The sequence below is a fragment of the Odontomachus brunneus genome, unplaced genomic scaffold (assembly GCF_010583005.1).
Source record: "Odontomachus brunneus isolate Ranch 3 - 2012 unplaced genomic scaffold, Obru_v1 Obru_scaffold_009, whole genome shotgun sequence".
Classification (NCBI taxonomy): Eukaryota; Metazoa; Arthropoda; class Insecta; order Hymenoptera; family Formicidae; genus Odontomachus; species Odontomachus brunneus.
Window position 1 is genome coordinate 3,003,676 of NW_022639459.1, and position 12,291 is coordinate 3,015,966.

The 12,291-nt window shown below is 38.7% G+C and overlaps 2 protein-coding genes across 7 annotated transcripts in view; one reads left to right on the forward strand and one right to left on the reverse strand.

Annotated features, from left to right (window-relative positions):
* The window catches only part of LOC116840401, a 40,674-nt gene extending 37,910 nt beyond the window's left edge, over window positions 1-2,764 (forward strand). For 4 of the 6 annotated variants that reach the window (XR_004377354.1, XR_004377347.1, XR_004377348.1 and 1 more), the window contains exon 2: window positions 2,262-2,764. Coding sequence is in view for 1 of the 6 variants with exons in the window: in XM_032807067.1 (XP_032662958.1) it covers window positions 2,262-2,265 (4 nt within the window). In the remaining 5 variants the exon portion in view is untranslated. Of the gene's footprint in view, window positions 1-293; window positions 1,389-2,261 lie in introns of all 6 variants that reach the window. The other 2 variants (XR_004377349.1, XR_004377351.1) reach the window with 2 other exon arrangements.
* The window catches only part of LOC116840400, a 15,469-nt gene extending 6,899 nt beyond the window's left edge, over window positions 1-8,570 (reverse strand). The window contains exon 1 of the mRNA XM_032807064.1: window positions 7,342-8,570. Coding sequence (XP_032662955.1) covers window positions 7,342-7,755 — 414 coding nt within the window. The 5' untranslated portion in view covers window positions 7,756-8,570. The remainder of the gene's footprint in view (window positions 1-7,341) is intronic.
* Between the last annotated feature and the right edge of the window lie 3,721 nt (window positions 8,571-12,291).

Here is a 12,291-nt window from a genome sequence, read left to right on the forward strand (position 1 = left end):
GAGAGAGAGAGAGAGAGAGAGAGAGAGAGAGAGAGAGAGAGAGAGACAGAGAGAGAGATGAGAATCGCACACAAGGTCCTCCTCTGCCTCGGCACACATGCAATTAAACACTTTGCTCTTTCCCCCGCCCCATCCCTCCCTTTCCCCTCTCGCTCTGTCGTGACATGTTTACGCTTTCGAGCCTCCGAGACGCGAATTTTTCAAATGTGACATGATCTCACGTCTGCGACCGTCCGCTTTTTCCAGCTTTTACACGATCCGCATTTATTTACTCGACGTTATTTATTTCTCAGTTTATTACCTTTTTTATATCGAGTTCTGAAAGTGCTATCAAAATAACGATCGGAATTTTGAGCCTTCAAATATCGCAATGGCGCGCGGTTAAACGTCCCGATATGGAGAAAACACCAGTTAGGTAAGGGCAAACAATTCAGCTACAATTGTGCTTAAGCCAATTTGCTTAAGAGTCGGCCGGTCGCTTGCTTGTTGCATGATGAAATCGAATCAACGCCGCGTTCCGTCGGACGGTATCGCAATTTTTGAAATGGCGAATGTTCGAATGGCACGCGAACTTTTCCGCTATTATCTTCAGCTACCTTATCAGCCGTGACTATAACAAGCGCTCTTAATTCGATGACTCACGGCGCGACTACAATTGCACGTACTTTCCCATTCACCGACTTCATTCGCAACAAAAATTCGTCAGTCAGTCAATAAAGAGAAGGGAGAGACAGATAAAAGAAAAAGAAAGATATATATGCAGGCGCCTCCTTCGTCTCTTCACGGATCAGGTGTAACGATCGAGCGCGAGCGTGTCTCGGAATTAGGGATCGGTGACGTAAGGGACAACATTTGAAAATCACGAAGCAGCTCACACCCCGATCTTCCTCCCGTGAGACAATCTCACCCTTCCTCTCGATGCCGCTTCCAATCCCACTCCTTTCGCCTCCTCCTCCTCCTCCTCCACCATACCACATTATTTTTCTACCTTCCTCCTCACCCTCTCTTTCCTTCGCTCCTTTCTAACTGTCATCGTTCCGCGAGGTGGTCAACAACGATCGTACTTGCACCTTTCTCACAGCGCGCGACGCAGGTTTAGTCATCCCTTCTTTTCACGTCCCTTTCACTCGTGCAAACGAGCGAGAGGGACGGCGAATCGCCCGGGAAAGAGAGGCCGCCGCGAAAGGCAAAGGGAGAAGCAGCGAGGAACGTCAAGAGAGAGAATGAGAGAGAGAGGGCGGGAGAGAGGGAGATGAAGAAAGAGCCGGTACGACGACGACGGCGATGACGACGACGATGTGGTGAACGCAGGGCGAAGGGGAAAAGGAGGAAGGAGAAAGAGAACACGGAGCGCGAGAAGTAGAAAGACCGAGATCCAGTTTGAACGTGTTAGTTAGATCCTCTCGTTGGTCCCGCGCATTTCGAGATGGGATTCGTTTTATTGCAAATCCGGTTTGCTCCCCGTGTATGTGCGAGTGAGAAAGCGAGAGAGCGAGAGAATAAGAGAAAGAGAGAGAGAAAGAGAAAGAAACAGGGAAGGGCGAACGAATGAGCAAACGAGCGAACGAACAGGGCTGGAAGCCGGACACGAAGGGAGGAGGGCGAGAAGGAAGAGAGGGAGAGTCACGGAAAAAGGAAAGGGCCTCATAGAGAGCCAGCGTGGGGATGGATCTTTCTTTCTTTCATTCCGCCAACACACCGTGTCCCTCCCTCCTGCTGCCCTCACGTCCGCCCTTTCTCCTCTTGTTCTACTACTCGTTGCTGCACGTTGCTATACCCGTCGCTGTTCTTTCCGTCGCTGCTGCTGCCACCGCCGTCGCGTTGCTACCGGCTGTCGACCGTTTGCTCGTCGTCGCGTGAGCACTAGTAGTGGTGCGGTTGATGAAGGTGACGAAGGTGGAGGTGGTGCCCAGTTTCAAGGTTACACCTCACATTCACAAGTCGCGCGCGCGTTAGACACGTTGAGCTCTCTCTCTTTAGCCGTACGCTCTCGTATCTCTCTTTTTTCGCTCCCCTGTCTCTCCCTCCTTCATACATACACACATACTCATGATACACATATGTGACGTTTGTACAACGATTGACAGTTGTGCTGACAATGCTATTAGATCACTAGAGAGGAAAAATTATGAATTCTCTTTAAAAACAATTTCTTTAAGATTTATCACAAAAAATATTCTAAAAGAATGAAAAATAAAAAACTCACATTTAAAAAATACAAATTCATATATTTTAAAAACCTCTGGCCTTTTTGATTTCAGATAAACCGTGCGGATTCTACAGTGGATATCGCGAATTGCACCAGCGAACGCGCTTAATGTGGATGACGATATTTCTCGGCCATTTTTTAAATATTTCTGCATATCATTAATATCATATCAGTTAAATACATGAGTTTAATACAATTATGTATTAAACATATCAGTTTAATACAATTTTAATAAATTTATATGTAAATTTATATGTAAAATATTAACGAAAATTTCGACTTAATAAAAGTAATACTACTGTGTCCAAAAAGTAAGACCAGTTTTTATTTATTTCAAAAAATATTTATTCTTCTAAATCTATTTCGTCGCCTTCAAAGTAATCTCCTCCCGACACAATACACTTGTGCCAACGTATTTTCTAGTCCTTGAAACAAGAATTAAAGTCGCCTTCCGGGGTGGCTTTCAGAACGCGTAGCGATTCACGTTGTATCTTTTCTATCGTCTCAAAACGATTTCCCCGCAATGGTCTTTTGAGTTTCGGAAATAGCCAGAAGTCACACGGTGCTAAATCAGGCGAATATGGTGGTTGTGGAACGATATGGATCGAATTTTTGGCGAAAAAGTCACGAAGAACGAGTGCAGTGTGAGAAGGTGCATTATCGTGATGCAAAAACCAAGAATTGTCTGCCCACAATTCTGGCCTCTTCTTGCGAATAGCTTCACAAGGTCTCTAACAGTCATTCGACGATTAGCAAGCACAAGCTCTTCGATTTTCTTGACGTGTTGTTCATCGGTAGAGGTTGATGGTCGTCCGGAACGCTTTTCGTCTTCAACACTTTCACGACCTCCTTTGAACTGTTTATACCACTTATAAACATTCCTTTCCGACAAAGCATGGTCCCCGAAGGCTTTCTGCAACATCTTGCATCATTTGAACATTTCTGCATCCGAAATTTCATTCCGCAAACAAAATTTAATGCAACTTCTTTGCTCAATATAATTAGACATTGTAAAAATCGCCGAATGCACTTTTAGCGTCGTAAAGCAAGCGTAAACCAAAACCAAGCGTAAAGCAAAAAGTAATGAATGTTTTGACATGAAATTTGTCACAGATGTCTGTCACAATGCTGCCAACTTCGAAAAAAAATATTTATGATGTGCGGTTTATCCGCGCGATTTAAATTGAAAACTGGTCTTACTTTTTGGACACAGTAGTACATATACTTGACACAAGTAAAAAAACATGTAATGTCACAGAAATTTTACCAAATATTTTACTTGTAAATATAAAAATAATTTTTTATCTGATAATAAGGTATATGGGGATTAAAATAAATAGATAATTAATTAATAATTAATAAATAATTAGTAAGTTCCCATATATCATAATATTTGATGAAATCCGCGCAAGAGTGTTGAAAAATGGCAAAGTGCTGGCTCTAGTGGACGTCTCACCTTATCTTATTAGTTTATTATTCTTTCAGTCAAACGTTTAGTCCAAAAATAAAAATCGCAGATTGTCACGAGAACTGCCGTCGGGTGATAGTTTTCTATATCACATACTATTTATTGCGTTGTGCACGATGTAATTTTATTTTCTTGTAAAGTCTCTACTGCGGAAATACGTCGATGGATTATGCTGCGCTTAGCATAACGTTTACGATCGGTTTCATTAGACGTGCGGCTGGTAGGAGGAGAAAAACGCACGCTCGCGCTCACATATCGGATCGATAAGCCGGCTAGGCAGGACAGAGGAAAGGATTCTCGAGCAGTCTAGAGCGTGGTGCTTTTTGCTGCGCGACGTTTAATGAAAGGCGGTAACACCTCTTCGCGGAAAGATACGAGCGGATTCTAAAATAGGAACGAGGTTGCACGGGCGTGTGCACGCGTCATTAACATTGATAGATTCTTATTTACGCGTCACACGCTAGAAAACAGCCGGCTGGATTCGGTGAGATTTCCGCAAGTACTGAGAAGGTTGGCATGAAGAATAATTAAGAGTCGAGCTTTTCGAGTCAGATTTTGCCAAGCGACCACAAAATATTGGGTTGTCCGATAAGTAGACTTTCGCAAAAAATTCAAAGTCAATATTTTTATAGTTACAGAACTGAGGGGGAGAAAAGAACTGTTGTTGAAAAAATAAAAAATGCATCGATTCAATTAAACGTCAATATAGCACGAGCTGCCACAAGCATAAACAATTTATTCAACTGCATTCGTCTTTGATTTTATGAAATTTGTATTGAAAAAATAATGTACCGTCATTGAACTTTAATAAACATATTTTATACAGTGTGTCCCAAACTCTCCTTTGCAATTTTTATGTACTGAGAAAGAAATGTTATTCAATGAATTATTCATGCAAATAAAGTTGCAGTACATCTACTTATATGAAACAAAAATATATTTTATTTGATTAAATAATTATCTATTTGATTAAATATATTATGTAATATACAAAACATACATACATTTTACTGAAGTATATTAATATTTGAATAAAATATTGATGCTTGCCGTATGAATAAGAAAATAGTTATTACAATTTCGTAAAGTATTCATTTTGAATTACTTGTGGGAACAACAGATGTATACTTATAAATTTTTTTATATATGATATGTATTACTTTTTTTTAACAGAAACTATTCGTATGTCACAGTATTTGCTGATCTTACCTTGAACATTTTAGATTACTTGATCTTACCTTGAACATTTTAGATTACTTGATTCCAATATTACATCATATTTAAACATTCTCACTAGTACTGGTGGGGCTCGAACTTGAACATACTCTGAGAGATACCTCTGGACTATGAGTCTGCTGTTTTAGACACTACACCACTTCTTAGATCGATATAAACGTCTTACATTTTGTCTATATGTGTTGTAAGTAACATAGTAATATAATTTTTTGTTTAATAAAATGATTGTTTAATAAAATGATTTAATTTTAATACAAAATATATTGTTTGTACTTTTATTGTTAATTTAACCCTTGGCTAGTGATGTGCTGTTTTAGACCACTTCTTAGATCGATATAAACGTCTTACATTTTGTCTATATGTGTTGTAAGTAACATAGTAATATAATTTTTTGTTTAATAAAATGATTGTTTAATAAAATGATTTAATTTTAATACAAAATATATTGTTTGTACTTTTATTGTTAATTTAACCCTTGGCTAGTGATGTGCTGTTTTAGACCACTTCTTAGATCGATATAAACGTCTTACATTTTGTCTATATGTGTTGTAAGTAACATAGTAATATAATTTTTTGTTAGTATTGTTTAATAAAATGATTTAATTTTAATACAAAATATATTGTTTGTACTTTTATTGTTAATTTAACCCTTGGCTAGTGATGTGAGATTAGCTAATTTTTTTTCAGTATGGGAACGTAGAACAGATTGAGGTGAACACAAAAGTTTTACCATTTTATGATATTCGCAATAATAGTCGAGATATTAATTAAAGAAGAAATAGTGAATAATCACGCACGATATAGTAGATGAGCTATAATGGTGTTATCTACCGTTGTATATATTAGATAAAAAAAGTCTTCTACCGTTCCTTTGTTGAATGCAAAAAATGTTACATTCGTATTAATCTCAACAGAATTGGTTACATTGTTGGGTTGTGTCAATTTTATACTTCGTACAATAAAACTGACAGCCGATTTGGTTCAATGAAATGCATTTATTCAATTACATATTGAAAGATTATTAATTGCATACTCAATCAAAATAAGTAATTATTTGATCGGAGGAAGTGGACGTATGAACGGCTCAATAAAATCTTCTCAACACTACTGTGCTGTTGAAACAAATACAGTTATTATAATAAAACAGTAGCATAGCGTATTCGTGTCAATGACACAAATGTTACTGAATCAAGAAAATTCATCCCGATTAGACTAATGCCGTTGACACAATAACGACGTCTTGTTTTCCACGTACGAACTTGTCGGACAACTCGATAATTTCATTTGAACCCATCCCGATATCTTGCGAAAGAAAGTTACACGCCGAGCAAAATTGAGCAAGGGATTCTTCGCGTTTCTACGACGCTTTCTTATTAAATTCCTAGCTTCCAGCCTTGCGGAGGAACTCGAAAGAATCACAGTCGTTCCGCGCCAAGAAGATAATCCGACCTCGTTGCGGCTCTACTCTCGCGAAATGGAAAGATACGGCCGTTCTCAGGCCGGATAGTATGCCGGAGCTACTCGTGTAATCGTTACAAGATGGGCACATCTATTTATGCACATATTTGCGCGGTTTGCAAAATATCAGCATGCCCGAGCTCGTTCGCGAAGCGAATGAGTGTGCATTAAGTCGACAAATGCGTCTCTTTGTAAGGCTCTTTCGCGCGGCGCACGCACGTTCGGGAGGCAGTCAACCTCGTTGGCAACAAAAATTAGCGAAAAAGCGCGAAACTTTTCGCAACGTAATGTGAGAGAAGAGGTTTACTCAGCGAGACTGCGCGATGCACGGAGCTTTGGCCGATTATACGTGGCAATTTGCGCGAAAAGGAATTATTAGCGCGCTCGCGAATTATATAAGTGTCGCGGAACAAACAGAGGAACTGCTGCATACGTCTTAAAATTCGTAAATGTTATCTTTACTTTTTACAGCAAGTTACAAGCAGAATCTTGCTCTTTAGTTCTTACGTTTCAAAGCAGCGTAATTCAGTTTCGGCGTCTCATTACCTGGAAACTTCCTGTGTACTTTAAGCCCAAGTATTTCTACTCTTTCCTTCGAGGTTCGTGCGTTTTTCTTCTCGGTTCCTTTATAAAAATTCTCACGGACGGAACGCTCGAAATTCCACGACGCGCATAATTTTCAACTTTTGCGCCAATAATTTTCTCCTCTCTCGCCAATTAAACATCATCGCGCCTCCTTCGCTCAAGAATTTCCTCACGCCCCAGTTTGGAGCCGTAGACAATTGGAAACGTGTGAAGAGCCGGTTACGCAAACTGACATCGTTATGCAGTTTTATTGGAAGAAGAGAGGAGGAGATGTCGCGATGTACATGCAACACACGCGTCCGTCTTATCGCGGAGCGGCTCTTACTGCAGTCAACAAGAACTCGCCCGCTAATCGCGTATTAGGCAGATTCTACCTTGGAATTACCTTGGAGTGTTGTTGCTCCGCGCACGGAAAAGTCGTACGTGTGCATGAAAAGTCCAGCCCGGTCTCATTCGACGTTACTGTCGACGATGGCAACGACGATGACGTCGTTGACGTTACTGTCGATACGCCCCCGTTGAAATGTAGATGTCTCGAATAGCGTTTTCTTTGTAGTGGAGTAAAATGCGTTACTACTCTTCCCATCTTGGAGAACGAAGTATTAAAGTGTAGTAATGGCTGCTCCTGTGATGTCATGCTGTAACCTTCTTGCACGTACAGTAGTTCACAGAACACATACGCACACACGTCCAATCGTAAGCGCGGCGCGCACACTCCCGTTCGTCGAAATAAAATCGAGATCAGAATCGCAGACTCAACGTGCTTTTCTCGACGGCAACTTTTCACTTGACTACACATACAAAAGCTTTTTGAAGAATACAACCGTCCTCAAAGAAGGATTCCAATATACTGACCATTCGTCACAAAAGGCAACAAAATTTTCTTTGCCTTTTCCTCTCCCTCCCACTCTTCCTCCTTCTTTCTTCCTCTTTCCAGATTTGTCTATATATTTCTATTCGTTATATTCAAAATAGAAGCGTTGACAATTTGATATTTCGAGCGGTTTTAAACAATATAAACGATAATGCGATAAAAAATTAACAACTCCGAAAGTACGATTCTCTTGTGCGTTAAAAACTGCTTTTAAGACTGTTATTATTGAATAAAACTACTAAAGCTAATATTAAAAGTCGTTGTAGTCGCAGTGAACAAGCTTCTTAAGTTGACGAATAGAGTTGATATATGAAGTAGAATATTCCACAATTCATCCCTTCAGAGAAAGGGATAACCTCAAACTTTTTTTCCTTTCTTTTTACGGTTGTTTTTTTTCAACGATTAATTGACCAATCAGTCCGACTGACTGGCACACTACTAATGCTTGTAAGGGCTATCAGCCCTTACAAATTCAGGTATTTTGTTGGGCAATTTTTACAACCCTTGAACAAGAAATTTTTCGTGCATGTCAAAGGGTGAAATAATAACAAAGATGAGGCCTTTCTAATGCACTACTGTAGTGGCTTCCCGGATTATAATAATTAATAACTCATTAATTATGTTGATACGTAATGATATTGGGTATAATCACACCGACGCACGTTTCCTTATATCGACGTGATTCAGTGAAAGGCGAATTGAATGCGCGATCGCGAGAATTTTCGACGCGAAACGCTCGACAAGCGCGCGCTGACGGAGCACGGATCATGACGAATCTGCACGTTGACGGCGTACGATAAGGCCTCCTTTCCACGTACGTAGTCAGATAACGGGCCTCGTCGACTTTCCAAAGCAGAATACGTGCGTGTGCACGCACTTGGCGGACAGGAAAGAAAATAGGAAAAAAAAAGAAAAAAGAAACAACAGAACGAACGTAGTTGCATAAGAGGCCGTCTTTCAGAAACAACAGTTCGTGCACCGATGGAAATGGTTGAAACAGCATTGACGCAATCGCAGCATCGGCCGTCGGAGTTGGTGCATCTAAGTGACGAGGATGAGAGGAGGCAGGCGAAAACAAATGTCGACACTCGTTGACTCGGTGTACCGTCGCAATTATCGGGATTATATGTATATACAATAAAATTGTCCCTCCCGTGATTTTTCTCGTTTGCTGAGCAATCATTAGAATATGCAGAATACCTGGTATACGACGCGGGGGACGGAGGGTAATTGAATGTGACGGATATACCGCATCTATGAGAAAGTATAACCGCATGCGCGCACACACACACGCGTATACATGCGCGCGCGCAGAGGCGCACATACACGTGTAATCTTAATAGATGTGGAACGTGTATGAGATAAGAATCAGGAATGATCGGCGAAATAGGATTCAATTATGCGGCGGCTGTTCGTAACCGGCCAGAGAGAGAGAGAAGGAGAGAGATTCTCACAATTCACGAGTCCGCGTCGCATTCATTCACGGTCACTCGTAAGTATATCGTACACGTGTCTGCTTTCTTCTCTAGTGCTTTCTTGTTATCGTATCGCTTAAACGACGCGATTGCGGCCGCGCTTTTACGACAATACTTTTTTTTTATCTCTACGCTTACGTTTATTGCACGTAACTGTGATAGGAAATGCAAGTTGTCGCATTTATCTTCTTTGTTTTGTTCGCTGGCATGTATTTTTTTCTTTTTATATTTCTAAAAAGTATTTGAGAAAACCACACGCGCGAACTTATAATGCAAACTTGTGCGGTGAATACGATAACGCGACCAACAATTTATCGCGTCGAATATTTTTGCGAAGAGAGGCTTTTCAGTATTTTGAAGTATATAAGAACATTTTTTGAACATGACACTCTCGATATATTTTGTAATGTTGCGCTTAAAATTTTTGAAAACACCATATGAAATTTGAGGATTAACCTTTTAATATTAACTTCTTCAGTTGTTAAAATGACTGCGCAATTCCCCTCAAGGTTTCTTTTTTACTTTTAAATAAGTATATCTAGATCTCTTTTTTCTTTATTGTCATTTTCTTTGGAAAATTTTTAAAAACAGAATACAAAATATATGTAATTTGTGCTTGCTATGAGTTAAAAAAAATACAAGGTATAAGAAAAAATAAAAAGAATTTAATATTTTTTCATGAAACTTTCTCAAGCATATTATTTAAAAAGTTAAAAATGATATATTTGAAAAATCCAAATATACATTTATAAAGAACACGACGAATACTATTTTGTTATTTGATTTTGTTATTTGATTTTCTTTTTAAAATATATTTTCATACAACCAGTTACATAAAATTTTTCTCTGAAACATATCTTTATACAATTCTCGCTCTCGATATTTGTTTACAATTATATTCGTTCAATTTTACCGATTTTCCTTCGATTACTGCAAAAAAAAATAGTATACCGAAAAAGATACATCTTTCTCATTTTTAGCTTCTTTTCGACTATCCAAAATTTATCAAAATCGATAAAGGACGCCTCCATATGTTTCCATGCCTCGAGTCTTTTCACCGAGTCTCTTCGCGCGTTTCACGATGGCACGTTGTTGATTACGTTTAGATAAAAAGCTGTTTACTTAACGCGAGATTGTTGTAACACCGTCGCGACGCATGGGAAACAGACTATCAATAATCGTCAAACGTGCGGAGTGATTAGATGGAATTGCTTTCCTTATTAGAACCGCGCAATCGTGTAATAATTGTTGATATTTTGAGACCGGTTGCAACGCGCGATAAACGGCTAATACGATAAATCGACCACGCAATCTTCTGTTACCTTGACTGACACGCGATTAAAGTGGCCGTTTTCTGCGATTAAACATTACGCGCTCACGCACGCACGCATGCGCGCAAGCACGCAAGCACGCATGCGTGCGTATCTTCCCGTCTTTTTCTAGAAGATCCTGATCTTTCACCCGGTTCCGAACGCGACGGACACAGCATTGCATTCGCATTACGGATCATTATGTAATGCCATATAACATTATGCGAACGTTTTACACTCGACGCCTTACACCATTGCGCTCTCAAGGTTCTCACATTGTTATTTGTCCGACGTGTTAACGCGTCCCGGTACAGCGTCCAGGGACGTGATACGCGGGGGAAATCTCTTCACGCTTCTAACCACATGAGTCCGCGGATGACAAGAATTTCTTTTTTGTACGCGGGCATTTTGAAATAATGCAAACGAGATTGACTTTACACGCGCGAGAGAAGCGTTCATTTCGCAACGGGCTTGACTTGATTTCCTAAAATCTGTTCAACCTGTTACCGATCCCGCGTAACTTGAAAACTATCGAAAACTCGCGAGTCAAAATTTTAACTCCAATACAAATTTTAGCAGGTACGATGACCAGTCGTCCTGAATTTTGTGAGACGTCCTTATTTTTGGCTCTCTACAGCGGCGTCCCGCATTGAGAGAAAAATGTATGATATTTAGAACTATAATGGCATAGTAAAAAGATTATAGTTAGGAATATAATTTTTATAGTAAATGTTATCATGATATTTGTAATATAAGCATAGTATAACTGACCCGTGTAAAATTTTTACCAAGAATTATAATTATTTGAAATAAAAAATAGTAAGGTAGCAAATATTGAATGGTAAGAGAAATTGACTATTTTATATAGTCAATACAATTGGAATATTTGGCAAATATAGGTATATGTAACTAATTGGAATATTTGGCAAATATAGGTATATGTAACTATATTCCCAAAAGATGCTTTACTATATATATGGAGTAATAAGATGGTGACTATAAATCTGTGTTCATTTTACTATATCTTCATGTTTGAGATCAAAACAGAGTATAAAATATAGTGAGATTATAGTTATCCCAACTATTTTTTTCTCTCAGTGCGAAAGAACCCTACACTGAGAAAAAATATTTGGTATTCGTAACTATAATCGCAGAAAAAATGGTTACTATGAATTATGGTCGAGGAATATTTTTTTATTAAATTTTTTATTAAATTCTATTTTTTTATTAAATTCTACTATAATATACTATTCCTGTTACCGATCCCGCGTAACTTGAAAACTGTCGAAAACTCGGAGGTCAAAATTTTAACCCCAATACAAATTTTAGCAGGTAGAATGACCAGTCGTCCTGAATTTTGACGTATAATAAAAAGATTATAGTTAGGAATATAATTTTTATAGTAAATGTTACCACAATAAACTATTTTTTATTAAATTCTACTATAATATTAATAATAACTTTATATTCATGTTACTACTACTATTAGCGTGTTAGAACAACCAAAAAATATGGTTGAGGCCAAAAATAACTATAAATCTAGTTAGATCAATTATTTTCTTCTCTCAATGTAAGCGAGGCATCATTTTTGTCTCGACTTATCATATCACTTAGCTGATAACTAAACAAAGGAAATTACAGTGTTATAGAATGAAAAATTGTAAGTAGTTGTCAGC